The sequence below is a fragment of the Mobula birostris genome, chromosome 7 (genome assembly GCF_030028105.1).
Source record: "Mobula birostris isolate sMobBir1 chromosome 7, sMobBir1.hap1, whole genome shotgun sequence".
In the NCBI taxonomy this organism is placed as follows: Eukaryota; Metazoa; Chordata; class Chondrichthyes; order Myliobatiformes; family Myliobatidae; genus Mobula; species Mobula birostris.
This window is the reverse complement of record NC_092376.1, coordinates 170458912-170476199: the sequence shown is the minus strand read 5'-3', so window position 1 is coordinate 170476199 and position 17288 is coordinate 170458912. Positions and strand designations below refer to the sequence as shown.

The window sequence follows — 17288 nt, the reverse complement described above, 5'->3', positions numbered from 1 at the left end:
CGGTGAAATCAAAGCAAAAAGTATCAAATATTGGTCTTAAGGTGTTGTATTTAAATGCACGCAGCATAAGAATAAGGTGGATGATTTTGTTGTACAGCTACAGATTGGCAGGTATGATATTGTGGCCATCAATGAGACCTGGCTAAAGGATGCATGTCTCTGGGAGCTGAACGTCCAAGGATACATGGTGTATCGGAAGGATAGGATGGTAGGCAGAGGGAGAGGCGTGGCTTTATCGGTAAGAAATGATATTAAATCATTAGAAAGAGGTGATATAGGATCGGACGGTGCAGAAACTTTATGGGTTGAGCTGAGAAATAGCAGGGGTAACAGGACCCTGATGGCAGTTATTTATAGGCCTCCAAACAGCTGCAGGGATGTGGACTACAAATTACAACTGGAAATAGAAAGGGCTTGTCAGAAGGGCAGTGTTATGATAATGGTGGGGGATTTTAACATGCAATTAGATTGGGAAAATCAGGTCAGCACTGGATCTCAAGAGAGAGAATTTTTAGAATGTCTGCAAGATGGCTTTTTAGAACAGCTTGTTGTTGAGCCTACTAGGGGATCGGCTGTACTGGATTGGGTATTGTGTAATGAACCGGAGGTGATTGGAGAGATTGAGGTGAAGGAACCCTTAGGAGGCAGTGATCATAACATGATTGAGTTCACTGTGAAATTAGAAAAAGAGAAGCCGAAATCTGATGTGTCGGTATTTCAGTGGAGTAAAGGAAATTACAGTGGCATGAGAGAGGAACTGGCCAAAGTTGACTGGAAAGAGACACTGGCGGGACAGACAGCAGAGCAGCAGTGGCTGGGATTTATGCGAGAAATGAGGAATGTGCAAGACAGGTATATTCCAAAAAAGAAGAAATTTTCGAGTGGAAAAAGGATGCAACCATGGTTGACAAGAGAAGTCAAAGCCAAAGTTAAAGCAAAAGAGAGGGCATACAAGGAAGCAAAAATTAGTGGGAAGAGAGAGGATTGGGAAGTTTTTAAAACCTTACAAAAGGAAACCAAGAAGGTCATTAAGAGAGAAAAGATTAACTATGAAAGGAAGCGAGCAAATAATATCGAAGAGGATACTAAAAGCTTTTTCAAGTACATAAAGAGTAAAAGACAGGTGAGAGTAGATATAGGACCGACAGAAAATGATGCTGGAGAAATTGTAATGGGAGATGAGGAGATGGCAGAGGAACTGAACAAGTATTTTGCATCAGTCTTCACTGAGCAAGACAGCAGTATACCGGACACTCAAGGGTGGCAGGGAAGAGAAGTGTGCGCAGTCACAATTACGACAGAGAAAATACTCAGGAAGCTGAATAGGCTAAAGGTAGATAATCTCCTGGACCAGATGGAATGCACCCTTGTGTTCTGAAGGAAGTAGCTGTGGAGATTGCGGAGGCATTAGCGATGATCTTTCAAAAGTCGATAGATTCTGGCATGGTTCCGGAGGACTGGAAGATTGCAAATGTCACTCCACTATTTAAGAAGGGGGCAAGGAAGCAAAAAGGAAATTATAGACCTGTTAGCTTGACATCAGTGGTTGGGAAGTTGTTGGAGTCGATTGTCAAGGATGAGGTTACAGAGTACCTGGAGGCATATGACAAGATAGGCAGAACTCAGCATGGATTCCTTAAAGGAAAATCCTGCCTGACAAACCTATTACAATTTTTTGAGGAAATTTCCATTAGGCTAGACAAGGGAGATGCAGTGGATGTTGTATATTTGGATTTTCAGAAGGCCTTTGACAAGGTGCCACACATGAGGCTACTTAACAAGATAAGAGCCCATGGAATTACGGGAAAGTAACATATGTGGATAGAGCATTGGCTGATTGGCAGTAAAGAGAGAGTGGGAATAAAGGGATCCTATTCTGGTTGACTGCTGGTTACTAGTGGTGTTCCACAGGAATCAGTGTTGGGGCCGTTTCTTTTTACATTGCACATCAACGATTTGGATTATGGAATAGATGGATTTGTGGCTAAGTTTGCTGACGATACGAAGATAGGTGGAGGGGCCAGTAGTGCTGAGGAAACGGAGAGTCTGCAGAGAGACTTGGATAGATTGGAAGAATGGGCAGAGAAGTGGCAAATGAAGTACAATGTTGGAAAGTGTATGGTTATGCACTTTGGCAGAAAAAATAAACGGGCAGACTATTATTTAAATGGGGAAAGACTTCAAAGTTCTGAGATGCAACGGGACTTGGGAGTCCTCGTACAGGATACTCTTAAAGTTAACCTCCAGGTTGAGTCAGTAGTGAAGAAGGCGAATGCAATGTTGGCATTCATTTCTAGAGGAAGAGAGTACAGGAGCAGGGATGTGATGTTGAGGTTCTATAAGGCGCTGGTGAGACCTCACTTGGAGTACTGTAGGCAGTTTTGGTCTCCTTATTTAAGAAAGGATCTGCTGACGTTGGAGAGGGTACAGAGAAGATTCACTAGAATGATTCCGGGAATGAGAGGGTTAACATATGTGGAATGTTTGTCCGCTCTTGGACTGTATTCCTTGGAGTTTAGAAGAATGAGGGGAGACCTCATAGAAACGTTTGGAATGTTAAAAGGCATGGACAGAGTGGATGTGGCAAAGTTGTTTCCCATGATGGGGGAGTCTAGTACGAGAGGGCATGACTTAAGGATTGAAGGGCGCCCTTTCAGAACAGAAATGCGAAGAAATTTTTTTAGTCAGAGAGTGGTGAATCTATGGAATTTGTTGCCACGGGCAGCAGTGGAGGCCAGGTCACTGGGTGTATTTAAGGCAGAGATTGATAGGTATCTGAGTAGACAGGGCATCAAAGGTTATGGTGAGAAGGCAGGGGAGTGGGACTAAATTGGAGAAAATGGATCAGTTCATGATAAAATGGTGGAGCAGACTCGATGGGCTGAATGGCCTACTTCTGCTCCTTTGTCTTATGGTCTTATGGTATACTCGGATCCCTTTTTTCGACCACATTCCTCAATGCACTACCATTCACGGTGAAAGACCTACCCTGGTTTGTCCTCCCAAAGTGCAACACCTCACACTTGTCTGCATTAAATCTCTTCTTCTTCTTTTCTTCTTCTTCTTCTTCTTCTTCTTCTTCTTCTTCTTCTTCTTCTTCTTCTTCTTCTTCTTCTTCTTCTTCTTCTTCTTTTTCTTCTTCTTCTTCTTCTTCTTCTTCTTCTTCTTCTTCTTCTTCTTCTTCTTCTTCTTCTTCTATTTCCGGCTGTTTAGATGCATCTAGGCATATTACAGCCCTCCACAGGATATATAATTAATTATAGAACTTCAAGGAACTCAAATTCTCGAATATAACCTAGTCTCAAGTATAAACTGAATAATAAGCTCTTCAATCAGATGTTGATTCTCTTGATGGCCAAACAAAGATTTGATAGAAAACCAAAATAAATTCAAGCCAGATAGCCTCTTGAATAATATGCTTCTTTCAATTTTGTATTGATTACAGCTCAGCAAAACATGCTGGACTGTCTCTGGACTACCACAGTCATGTAATCCAGTAGGATGTTTTCCTATTATCTTTAAGTAATAGTTTAACCCACAATGCCCCAACCTAAGTCTTGTTAATTTCACCATATCTCTACAACTTAAAAAGTAACAGTCTGAGACCTTTTTAACTAGTGGGTGACTAGAAAAATAATACCTGCCCCTTAATTCATTTTTCAAATCCTCCTGCCACTTCTTCTCTATACCATTTTTAATCCTACTTCTCAATTCTGCTCTGCCTAGTGGAACTCTAATTTCTACTTGCCAGCTCTGTAAGGAAGACTTTGCAATGCCATCCACAATTTCATTTCCTTCCACCCCAGCATGCCCAGGTATCCATGAAAATCTAACTTCACAGCCCATCTTCCCTACTCTAAATGACACTAAGAGAATCTCAATAACTATGTCAGGACGAGCTTTCGATTTATTCCCTTTGATAGCCTCTAAAACAGTAGCAGAATCCAAACAGATGATAACCCTATGTGGTCAAGAGTCTTCGATCCACCATAAGGCCCAGAGGATTGCTAATAATTCTGTTGCAAAGGCAGAAACACCATCCGAAACCTGCTGACCAATCTTAACTCCAAGAGGTTCCCCATTTATTATTTAAATATTCATTTGTGATCAACGCTGATAAAATTGCACTGCTTCCTTGAAGCTAAAAAAGGAGGAATAGGTCTACTTCTGGTTCTGGAAAGAGCCAAAAAGGGATGGGTGGCAAGCAAATTTGGTCAATTATGTCTTCCTCAGTCAGTTTCAATTTCACAGCCCAGTTATTAACCAAATCTAAAAATGGGTATCTTTTAATTTTACTTTGGCACTCCAACTTCCCCTGCAAAAGACACTTTGGAGGACAGCTGTGATTGAATCCATTTAGTTTTGCCCAATACTGCAGGCCCAGCTGAATTCGTCTTAAGTGCAGAGGCACTTCTCCCATCTCCACACATAATGCCGGGACTGATGTTGTTCTAAAAGCTCCACAACAGAGTCTAAGTGCTTTGGACTGTACAGTGTCTAGTTTTCCAAGCACTGCCGTAGCAGCAGAACCATAAGCAATACAACCATAATCTATAACTGATCTAATCATAGCTAGATATATTAAGTACATAGTTTCCCACCCTGCTCCCCAGTCGCATCCAGCAATACTTCTCATAACATTGAAAACTTTCTCACACTTTCCAATTGTTTTATCTATATGAACCCTCCAAGTAAGTCTTTCATCAAACCAGACACATAAAAACTTGAATACCTTGACTTTTTCTAGTGGAGAATCATATAGATACAATTCACAATCAGGAATCTTTCTTCTAAAGCCAAAAATCATATATTTGGACTTCGAAGCAGAAATCCTGAAACCCCATTTATTAGCCCAGTTTTCAACTGATCTTAAAGCCTTTTGTAGCTGCCTTAATATATACTTGATATTTCTTCCTCTTTTCCAGATTGCACCATCGTCTGCAAACAATGATTTGCCAAATTCGGTCCCTACCTGATCAAAGAAATCACTTATCATGACATTAAAAAGAATTGGACTAATGACACTTCCTTCAGGGGTACCATTACCTATTTTAACTGACTTGGAGCTTGATCTGCCTATCATTACTTGAATTGTCCTTTCCTTAAGGAAATCTTTGATCCAATTAAACATTCTACCTCTAATTCCCGCATCATAGAGTTTAATTAATAAGCCATCCCTCCATAGTGAGTCATATGCTCTTTCAATATCTAGAAATACATATACCATCACTTCTCTAATTTAAACACTTTTTTAATATCATGATCTACAAACGTAAAAGGGCAACAGATTCCATTGTTGATCTTCCAGTTCTAAAACCATTTTTGATAGGCAGCAAAATGTCCCTTATTTTCCAAAAAATAAACAAGTCTGTTGGTGACCATTCGTTCCACAATTTTACAAAGCCCTGACGTTAAAGCTATAGGCCGATATGAACTAGGTCTAGACACGTCCTTTCCTGGCTTTAAAACTGGAACTACCACCTCATGCTTGCGTTCTACTGGTAATTTCCCTTCTTTCCACACTGAATTAAACAATGCTAGAATTTCTATTAATACAGAGTCATCTAAATGCTTAAGCAATTCATAACATAGTCCATCCCTACCAGGAGAAGTGTTTGAACCTGATTGCTCAGCTTCCTGCAATTCCTGAAGGGAGAAAAACAAATTTATGGAGCTATTATCATCCAAACTCCTGTCGAATTTCCAACTTTCCTTTAACATAATTTCCTTTCTCAAATCACCTAACTCTCCAGAACTGTGTAATGCTTGGAACACCTCTACAAACATATCAGCCTTTTCCTTATTGGTTACAGCTTCAATATCTCCTTCCAGCAAAGCTGGGATAGATGGTCTCCTATATATCCCTGACATTCTGTGAATGATCGTCCATACCTGCTTTATAGGTGTCTCAGGGCTCAGGGTTCCATGAAATCTTCTCCAACTATCTCTCTCTGCATTTTTAATTACTCTCCTTGCTACTGCTCTTTTCTTTTTATACTTCATAACGTTATCTAACACTGGGTATTTTCTTAATTTCCTGTAAACTCTATTTCTGTTTCTTGCTGCTATATCAAAATTCTTATTCCACCACGGAACTAGTGGTCGACCCTTAGGAACATTCTTTCGCGGAATAGTCAACTGAACAACTTTATGAATTATAGAAGAGAAGGATTCTTTCCAATCATCTATGGAGCACTCGCTATTAATTCCTTCTGTGATATCCACAGCTTTCTCCTGGTACTCATCCCAATGAGCCAAAGAAAAATTATACCTATCAGACCTCTCCTCAACTTCTACTATCAAATTTCTACCAAATCTACATATTATAGGATAGTGATCACTTCCTAGTGTGTATCTGTCCATAACATCCAATTCCCCAACCCTAGCTAAATTTGAGGAAGTGATAGGTAAGTCAAAGTGACTACAAATATTCTTCACAATATTAAATCTTGTAGGCCTTCCATCATTTAGCAGTACCATGTTGTATTTATCTAGAAACTCCTCTACTACCGCTCCATTACTATCTTTACTTTCACTACCCCATATAGGATTATGGGCATTGAAATCGACAACCCAGATTACTGGGGATTTTACCTTATTCATAATTTCATCCAAATCTGATAACATCATATTCCTAGATTATAAAAGTTAATCAAAGTTATTTGACCACGAGAGCGCCAAACCTCCACAGCCATAATTTCAAGGTGAGATTTAAAATCAAGTCTTCTAAACTGGAGTCCTGTTTTTAAGAAAGTTGCACACCCTCCACCAGATTTACCCATTCTGTCAGCTCTCAAACTATCATATCCAGGGATCACAAAATCGAAATGAGGCTTCAACCATGTCTCCTCTATACAGATTAAATCAGGCTTGTCTTTAAAAGTTCCAACAAATCTTTTTAATTCTTGACCATTTGCAGATAAACTTCTTGCATTCCATTGTAATATTAAGAACATCCAAATACTAACTATTGGCCTCTTCATCCACATAAAGCTCCTCCGTACTCTCTGACCCCGACAACTGGGAAGTATTCAGTGATTGTTTGTCTGTCATATACTCATGTAATTTTTCCGGCAAAATCTATTTTATATCAAGGAATCTCTCTGTAGTTCCAACAACTACTTTTATCATATCCGACCTCTTGACTGTAGTTTTAGCCCTGACCAGTACATCAACAACAAACGCCAAAAAAGACTTTTTAGTCATCAACAACATGCCTGAAGGAATCGTAGTTGGATAACTAGGAATGAACTGACTCCCCATCATTCCAGTCTTTTCTTTACTTATCCCTTGCTGTCTATCAACTTTCTTTACTGCCTCAGCATATGATATCTTTTGTTGGATACTAACATCCTGAATCTGCTTTGCCTTACTAAAATACTCACATCCTCTGAATGCCGCTGTATGGTCCCCTCCACAGTTACTGCAGTTATGCACCGCTGCCTTACATGCTTTAATATCATGATCCTCTCCACATTTCATACATCTTCCTTTACCTCGACATGAACCAGCAACGTGTCCAAATCTCTGGCAAGTATAACAGCGTGAGTGAGGTCTAATGTATTCTCTAACTTGATAAGACATGCACCCAAGATAGACTCTAGTTGGAAGAACATCACCTGCAAAAGCCAGAAGAACAGAAGAATCCCAGTTATCACCCTCTCTCGATTTTAATCGTTTGGCTTCAATCACTCGACCACCTTTAATATTGTCCAAAATTTCCTTTTCAGTCATGCCAAACCAAATACCATACACTACCCCCTTAACTCCCTTCCTTTCTTTCAGAGTAATACACTCCACTTTTACAACCAATTTTCCCAACATTTTAGCACTGTTATATTGGTCAATATCTTTGCAACAAATTTTCAGCAATCCATTAGACAAAATCTTGGCCTGGAATCCTTTACCTATTTGGTTCTCTAACGCTGCTGCCACTTTCAAAGGATTAAGGGCTCTAAATCCTGCTTCCCCTTCCTTCTGACCTTTACTTTTATACAGAACTATAAATTCCTCCAATTCACCCATTTTCCTCAATTTGTTGTCCCCCATTACTTCAGGTCTTTCACTTGATGCACCCCTTTTTTGGCTACCCTTACTTCTGGAGTATTCCGCAGTTTCCCACCCTCCTCCTTCAATCTCAACACCCCCTCCCTTTAGCAGCCATAGGCTACAAACTAACCCTTTCCAAACTGCTAGGCTCCTCCACACCACAGTCCCCACCCACTCAATCAGTGGCCCCAACTGCCATTGAGGATTCTGCTGGCAGTTGAATCTGCGGAAGCCGTTTTATCTCATTAAATCTCATCTGCCATTTTTCAGCCCATTTTCCCAGCTGATTTCTATGCCACTGCAAGCTTTGGTGGCCTTCCTTGTTGCCCACTACCATTTTCGCACACTCATGCAACTTCTGACTGAGGAAATTCTAGAATTACTGCTGCCGATCTGTAATTTCAATCCCACCTTAAGGAGCTGCCCATTCAGTTTGTCTGAGATGTTCACGTACACTCTTCCCAGCAAAATGGTTCCAGGTAAGTTTGAACTCACTGCTCAGGCCATGAACTGAACAGGCAGCAGAATGGTGAGGGAGAATGAAAATCTTAAACAGTCCCAAAGCGTCCATGAGGAAACAGGAAAAATTAAATCCATTTTGACTTTGAAAGTGTTGTATTGACCAGGCAACAAGAAGGGAAGCTTAAAATGAGTTTAATATGGGATTCTGGCCATTGATCTATGAGAACCCTCCTTTATTGCAATTGAGAGAAAACTAAGTAAAAGAACAAATAAGCAATGTCTTAAAGCCCTTGTTTAATTGACAGTGAGACAGAACGCAACAGTAGAACTGATTGAAAGAGTGAAATATCAAAGAGTATAAGATAATTAACACTGAGTTCAATTGTTTGACCTCATTTAAAGATCTCCTTTCCTTGAGGTGAGATAACAGTGAGGTTACCTACCTTGTGGGAAGATACTCATGAAGGATTCCACAGACTGACATGCAAGTTACGAATATAGTGACACACAACAGGCTGAATTCCCCAGACTCCGCATCGTGAGTGACAACATCTCAAGAGAAACCACAGGGCTGTCGAGCTTCCTCTTCTTCTTCAGTTCAGGGTTCAGGAATGACTCGTGTTAAGTGTGTTTGAGCCAATGAAAAATCAGCTTGGAATAGCTAATTTGGACAATCCACAAACAGGACGTTACTGAACTCAAAAATGTATTGGAAGAATTTAGACTTGGAACATCATTATTTTAAAGGTTTTCGGGGGGCATCAAATGTGCAAGGTAATGGTAAGTGACAGAATATGCCGTAATGAAAGGAACATGGTCAGTTTTGTTGGGTTCTATGTTTCTTAATGAATTGTGGTGGCCTGATACTTTTTAACTGTATGCAGACACAACACCGCATGGTGAACTATAGGTTGAAAAAAAAAGACAAGTGAGATTGATTTGATATTTAAGGTAATAAAAAGATTTTGCAAGTTAATCTAATATTGACTGTGTGTTTCCAGTTTTAACTAAGGCAGAAATTCCAGCCACCATCTTCATAATGATACAATTTTCTCCTGTATTTTTTAGTGTTTCCCATATAGAACCTCACAGATGGCCCCAAGACCTTCACAGCTTTTGAGAATAACTTGTGATCTTCTTTGCCCCAATGCCAATTCAAGGTAATGTTGATTTGAAAAATAATTTTCATTTATTAAAGGTCTGGTTACTCCCAAATAAACCAAATCAAATTTTAAGAATATTTATTCATTGTTTGAGTCCAATATTCTTTTTAAACAGTATTAAAAGAACTGCACAGATCTTACTTTAAATTAAATCAAGAAATACTCTTGATTGTATAAAAATGCTATTAAAAATGGAATAAAAATTGTTGGCTCTGCTAACTTCGGTTCAGGGTGTTGATTTGTCAAAGTTTCAAATCTATTCTGACCACTTCCTCAACTGAAAAACTACAGCTGTGAAACATTGCTGTCTATCCATTCAGCAATAATACAAAGGTGCAGATTTAGACCATTCAATCCAGAATGTCTATTCCACATTCCATCACGGCTGATTTATTATCTGTCCTAACTCTGTTCTCCTGCCTTCTCATTGTGACTTTTTACACCCTTACTCATCGAGAACCTAGCCAGCTCCACTTCAAATATACCCATTGACTTGGCCCCACATTAGAGTGATATTCCAGGCCCCGCTGACCTGCTCGCACTCAACTTCCATAGTTGCCAAAGTCACTCACCCTTAGCGACCTACACAGCCGAGCCTGTGTCCATCTGATCCACTGATGTTAACAGTGTGAACAATGTGAACAGTTAACACCCCATTTCAAAAGACATTTCCAGTTAACAAAATCAGGAAATGGGTAGTGAAGTTTGTTCCTCATTTTATGCTGATTCAGATATAATTTCCCGGCAGCTGTAGATCTCTGACTGTGCTAAGTATTCATTGTTAATTACCGTTTCCTCACACACACCTTTCTTCTGTATTTTCCTTCTGTTTTGTGAAGGAGAAAAGCTCCAGAGTTTAGGACAGCAAAGACATCGTTGTGGGTGGCAGAAGGGTGGCTATGGGATTGGTTTGAGTCAGTAGACTGAGTTATGTTTAAGGACTCATCTGTGGATCTGAATGAATATATTATAGTTCTCAAGGGCTTCATAAAAACAGTTGTAGATGAGTGTGTCCCCACAAAATCATTTAGAGTGTTCCTCAGAAAGATTCAAGAGATCCAAATACAATCCCTGCAAAGCCAAGTCAAGAGTGAAGTGAGAATTCCGGATGAAACTGAAGTCGAGTTTCTGTGAAAAATGAGGCAAGTGCAAGACAGATATATTACAAATAAGAAATTTTCGAAGGGAAGAAGGACACCACCGTGGCTGACAAGTGAAGTCAGAGCCAAAGTAAAAGCAAAAGAGAGGGCATACAAGGAAGCCAGAGCTGGTGGGAAGATAGAAGATTGGGGAGCTTTTAAAAACTTGCAGAAGGAAACTAAGAAGTTCATTAGGAAGGAAAGGATGAATTATGAAAGGAAGCTGGTGATTCATATCAAAGAAGATACTGAAAGTTTTTTTAATTATATAAAGGGTAAAAGAGAGTCGAGGGTAGATATAGGACCAATGGAAAATGACACTGGAGATATTGTAATGAGAGTTACAGAGATGGCAGAGGAACTGAATGCGTATTTTGCATCAGTCTTCACAGTGGAAGACATCTGCACTATACCGAACATTCAAGAGTGTCAGGGAAGTGAAGTTTGTGCAGTGAAAATTACAACTGACAGGTGCTCAGGAAGCTTAATGGTCTGAGGGTGGATAAATCTCCTGGACCTGATGGAATGCACCCTTGGGTTCTGAAGGAAGTTGCTGGAGAGTTTGCAGAGATATTAACGATGATCTTTCAAAAATCGATAGATTCTGGCATTGTACTGGATGACCGGAAAATTGCAAATGTTACTCTGCTATTCAAGAAGGGTGAGAGACAGCAGAAAGGAAGCTGTAGGCCTGTTAGCCTGACATCAGTGGTTGGTAAGTTGTTGGAATCGATTGTTGGCGCTGAGATTATCTAGTACCTGGGGGCACATGACAAGATAGGTCAAAGTCAGCATGGTTTCCTGAAAGGAAAATCCTGCCTGACAAACCTACTGCAATTCTTTGAGGAAATTACAAGCAAGGAAGACAAAGGAGATGCAGTAGACATAGTGTACTTGAATTTTCAGAAGGCCTTTAACAAAGTGTTACACATGAGGCTGCTTAGCAAGGTAAGAGCCTATGGAATTACAGGGAAGTTGCTAGCATGGGTGGAGCATTGGCTGATCGGCAGAAAGCAGAGAGTGGGAATAAACGGATCCTACTCTGGCTGGCTGCCGGTTACCAGTGGAGTTTCACAGGTGTCGATGTTGGGACCGCTGATTTTTACGATGAATGTCAATGATTTGGATTATAGGATTAATGTATTTGTGGCTAAATTTGTCAATTATACAAAGACAGGTGGAGGAGCAGGTAGTGTTGAGGACACAGAGCCTGTAGAGAGGCTTAGATAGTTTAGAGGAATAGGCAAAGAAATGGGAAATGAAATACAATGTTGGAAAGTGTATGGTCATGCACTTTGGTGGAAGAAATAAACAGGCAGACTATTATTTAAATGGCGAGAGAATTCAAAATGCAGAGGTGGAAAGGGACTTGGGAGTTCTTGTGCAGGATACCCGAAAGGTTAACCTCCAGGTTGAGTTGGTGGTCAAGAAGGCTAATGTGACGTATGCATTCATTTCCAGAGGTATAGAATATAAGAGCAGGGATGTGATGTTGAGCCTCTAGAAGGTACTCGTGAGACCACACTTGGAGTATTGTGTGCAGTTTTGTGCTTTATTATTTTAGAAAGGATATACTGACATTGGAGGTGGTTCAGAGAAAATTCACAAGATTGATTTCAGGAATGAAATGGTTACCGTATGAGGAACGCCTGGCAGTTCTTGGACTGTATTCCCTGGAGTTCAGGAGAACGAGGGGGGATCTCATAGAAACATTTCGAACGTTAGAAGGTCTGAACAGATTTAATATGGCAAAGTTATTTCCCATGGTAGGGGATTCGAGGACAAGAGGGCACAACTTCAGGATTGAAGGACGTCCATTTAGAACCGAGATGCGGTGAAATTACTTTTGTCCGACGGTGGTGAATCTGTGGAACTTCTTGTGCCCTCTTGTCCTCTTGCAGAGGCCAAGTCGTTGTGTATATTTAAGGCAGAGATAGATAGGTTTCTGATTAGCCAGGGCACCAAAGGGTATGGGGAGAAGGTAGGGGAGTGGGGATGACTGGAAGAATTGGATCAGCCCAAGATTGAATGGTGGAGCAGACTCAATGGGACAAATGGCCTACTTCTGCTCCTATATCTTATGGTCTTATGGTCTTATAGTCAATGAAGGGTGTTTGACAATTCGGTCTGGGCACCTCTTATAAAGTTGAATCAAACAACATAGGTGACAGCAGGGCTCCGGTTCTAGATGAGCTCAGTGCCATCCATGCTCACTTTGCCTGTGAAAAGATGGAGGAACCATCACAAACTCCAATAGCCCACAACGACCCTATGATTTCAGTCTCTGAGGCAGACGTGCGAACAGCCTTCTGGAGGGTGAACACACGAAAAGTATTTTGCCCAGACTGGGTACTTGACCAAGTCCTAAAAGACCTGTTCTGATCAACTGGCTGGAGTGTTCACTGAGATTTTTAACTTTTCACTTCAGCAGTCTGAGGTATCCACCTGCTTCAAGCAGGCTTCAATTATATTGGTGCCCAAGAAGAATATGGTGATCTGTCTTAATAACTATCATCCTGTAGCACTGACATCCACAGTGATGAAATGCTTTCAGAGATCGGTGATGAAACATATCAACTCCTGCCTGAGAAGTGACTTAGATACACTCCAGTTTGCCTACTGAAGCACATACCATCCCATTGGCTCTTCACTTAACATCTAGACAGCAATGACACTGTTTATTGACTACAGGTCAACATTCAATACCATCGTCTCTGCAAATCTAATCAACAAGCTCCTCGTCATTGCCTTCAATAACTGCTTTTGCAGTTGGTTCCTCGATTTCCTCACTTGTTGACACCAGTCAGTTCAGATTGGCAATAACATCTCCTCCTTGATCTCCATCAGCACAGATGCACCACAAAGCTGTGTGCTTAGCCCCCTGCAGTACTTGTTTCACACTTTTGACTGTGTGCCATATTGAAGTTTTCTAACTCCACTGTTGTAGGCAGAATTGAAGGTGATGATGAATCAGTATATAGGAGGGAGACTGAAAATCTGGCTGAGCAGTGTCATAATAACAACCTCTTAGTCAATGTCAACAAGTCCAAGGAGCTGATTATTAACTTCAGGAGGAGAAAAGCAGTGGTCCATGAGCCAGTTCTCATTGCGGGGTCAGAGCGGAAGCGGGTCAGCAACTTTAAATTTCTCAGTGTTATTATTTCGGAGACTCTGTCCTGGGCCCAGCACGAACGTGCAATTATGAATCAACCACGACAGCATCCCTACATTATGAGGAGTTTGCAAAGATTCCGTTTGACATTAAAAACTTTGACAAACTTCTATAGATGTGTGGTGGACATATTGACTGGCTACATTACAGCCTGGTATGGAAACACCAGTGCCCTTGAATGGAAAATCCTACAAAAAGTAATGCATACACCCTAGTCTCTTGTAGGTAAAGCCTTCCCCAGCACATCTACATGAAGCATTGTTGCAGGAAAGCAGCATCCACCACCCAGTTCTTCTTCTCTTCTCACTGCTGCCATTAGATAGAAGGTACAAGAGCCTCAGGACTTACACCACCAGCTTCAGGAACAGTCATTACCCCTCAACCATCAGCTTCTTGAATCAAAGGGGATAACTTAATTCAACTCCATTTGTTCCATCATTTGACTGTTCACACAAACTGGATTTACTTTCAAGTACGCTTCATCTCATGTTCTTGATATTTATTGCTTATTTATTTTTTATTATTATTTATATCGCTTTTCTTTTTGCACGATTTGTTTTCTTTCGCACGCTGGTTGAACACAATGCAGTCTTTCATTGGTTCTATTATATTATTTTTCTATGATGGACTTATTGAGTATGCCCACAAGAAAATGAATCTTGGAGTTGTATATGATGATACTTTATATGATGATAGTTGTATATGAGTATGTACTCTGATAATAAATTTACTTTGAACTTTGGACTTTACTCTCTGCGTGGAAAAGTTGTTCTTCAACTTACTTTATGTTTTTTCTATTACTGTAAATCTATATCCTTTAAATTTGGACTCTTTTACCCTGAGGATAATACTCAGACTATAATATCATAATATATACTGTAGAAACAGAATTAAACTATTCAGCTCATCAAGTCTGCTCCATCATTCCATCATGGCTGATTTATTATCCATCTCAACCCCATCCTTCTGCTTTCTCCCTGTAATCTTTGACATCCAACCACTAAACCCTGCTCTAGACCCTCTCCAAAGTAAGCACATACGTTGACTGTTTATTGTTTTCCATAGATGCTGCCCAGCTTGCTGAGTTCCTCTAGCATTTTGTGTGGATTGCTTTGGATTTCCAGCATCTGCATGTTTTCTCCTGTTTGGGCCCTTTATTGAAAAAAGGATGTGCTGACAGTGGAGAGGGTTAAATGGAACTTCACGGGAGTTATTCCAGGAATGAAAGGTTTATTGTATGAGGAACGAACAACCACTCTTTGCCTTTGCTCACTGTAATTTAGAAGAAGTAGAAGAAATCTCATTGGAACTTATCAAATTTTGCTAGGTGTATATTGTGTGGATGGGGAGAAGATGTTTCCTATGATGGGGAGGCTCTAGGACCAGAGTGCATACAGTATATTACTGCTATCTTCCCTTCTTTTATGCTGTCTTTGACTTCCCTTGTCAGCCATGGTGACCTCCTCCCTCCCCCCTTTAAACACTTCTTCTTTGGGATGAACCTATCTTATCCTTTCCGAGTTGCACCCGGAAATTCCAGCCGTAGCTATTCTGGAGGAACATTGTTTCCTTTGGCTGTTTTCATGTCTATACACGTATGGCTATATGACAATTAACCTTGAACTTGAGTACAAGTTGGCAGCTGATAGATGAGAGCAGGTGAGGGAGAAGGCGGATAGATGGGATGGGAAGATGGGTGAATTAAGAAACTGAAAGTGTATTCATGTGCCTATCTAAATGCCTTTCTTGTATTTCCCTGCTCCTGTATAAAATGAATCTGACAATTCAGGCAAAAATCCCGCATGATTCCTTGACTATCTTGCCTACCTGTCCTGATAATGAATAGGAATTGGTACACATGCTCCATGAGACCTTGCTGCCCCTCACTGTCCTGACACGAGTTGCTTTGATTACCCTCCCAATTTGCATTACCAAGCACACAGCTCAAGTTTGAATGCTCGTGTCCCAATGTCAACCCAAAATGTCCATACATACTGCCTGGCCATTTGATTGGTCAACTTACATCTTCAAACTCTTCTGATTGTGCTGGTTTGGGGCATGCTTTAGGGTCAGTGAAGTACAGATGGACACTTGAATTTAAAGCAGTTTGTGAAATTGTGTACTCTTTGTCCCAGCACTGCAAATTTCACCCAAGGTTGAAACTTTGTGCCACACTGTTTATTATTAACTACTGTTCTGATGCATCTTTTATTGCTCCTCACCTCTAACATCACAGAATGTACCATCAATATCACAGTTTTTAACATGACTGATGTGACCTTCATTTATGGAAGTGTCAGTTCATCACCCACACATTTACTGCCTCTTTTCTAAAATCTATTCATGGTACAGCCCTACTGAAAAGTCTTCACTTGTAGAATATATACTATTTCACTTTGACAAACCATTTTGGAGATACTGGGGATGTGGAGGCTGCTACAAAGCCAACATTTATTACCCATGCCCAACAAATTCTGAGCAGAGTGGAGGGCTGTGACATTTCAAGGTGCTCATAAAAGTCAACCACATTGCTGTAGGTGTGTGTTATGAGACGTGGGTTATGACTGAAGAAAACATGACTGGGGTCACTTAACATTTTCGTATAAGAGTACTTATTTGGTGCATCAAGAAATCAAGCTTACAAAAATTTGCGAGAGTATGGAAAAGAAATCTGCTAATATGTACAAAAAGGTATCTAACAGAGAGCATAATAAAAGCTCCGAACTCCGTCCAGTGTGAATTCCTGGTAGCTCTCTTATTGAGAGAAAACTGACCCAGGTACCTTGACATGCCAAGTTTAATTACCCACAAAGTTAACTTAGGATAATACATGAATTAGAATATGATACACTCCACAATGTAGTTACAATCATATTACAAAATAAACAGAAGTATCTACCTTAAATACAGTGTACAAACAATATATACACATCCCCATTACCGAGGAAATAGAATGTTCCACGTGTTTGGCAGGAAAGGCATCATAAAGCCAACTCATTAAAAGAATATATTGGGGAATACATTGAAGTGCACGCACTCAGTACAACAACAGCAAAATGACAAGGCAATGTGAGTGTGTATATATATACAGAGTAAGTTTACCGAGCACTCTTCGTCACAGTGTGGAGTCACAGGTATGCCAGACCAGGTGAAATTTGCTCATCTGAAATATTGGAGTGAACCAGGTGGGGTTTACAACAACATAGCAGCTTATAGCTCACCATCACCACCATATGACCGTATTTCTGGCACTGATTCTGTCTCTGTGGCTAAGAAGGGAATGGAGAGAAGAGGAATGATGTA

The 17288-nt window shown here is 40.4% G+C and overlaps 2 protein-coding genes across 2 annotated transcripts in view; one reads left to right on the top strand and one right to left on the bottom strand.

Moving 5' to 3' along the window:
- Positions 1 to 10284, bottom strand: part of LOC140200568 (uncharacterized) — an 85248-nt gene extending 74964 nt beyond the window's left edge. Inside the window, exons 1-2 of the mRNA XM_072264081.1 lie at positions 10247 to 10284; positions 7497 to 7619 (exon numbers count right to left, since the gene is read on the bottom strand). Coding sequence (XP_072120182.1) covers positions 7497 to 7616 — 120 coding nt within the window. The 5' untranslated portion in view covers positions 7617 to 7619; positions 10247 to 10284. The remainder of the gene's footprint in view (positions 1 to 7496; positions 7620 to 10246) is intronic.
- Positions 1 to 17288, top strand: part of LOC140200569 (uncharacterized) — a 556670-nt gene that overhangs the window by 220387 nt on the left and 318995 nt on the right. The gene's annotated exons all lie outside the window — the stretch shown is intronic.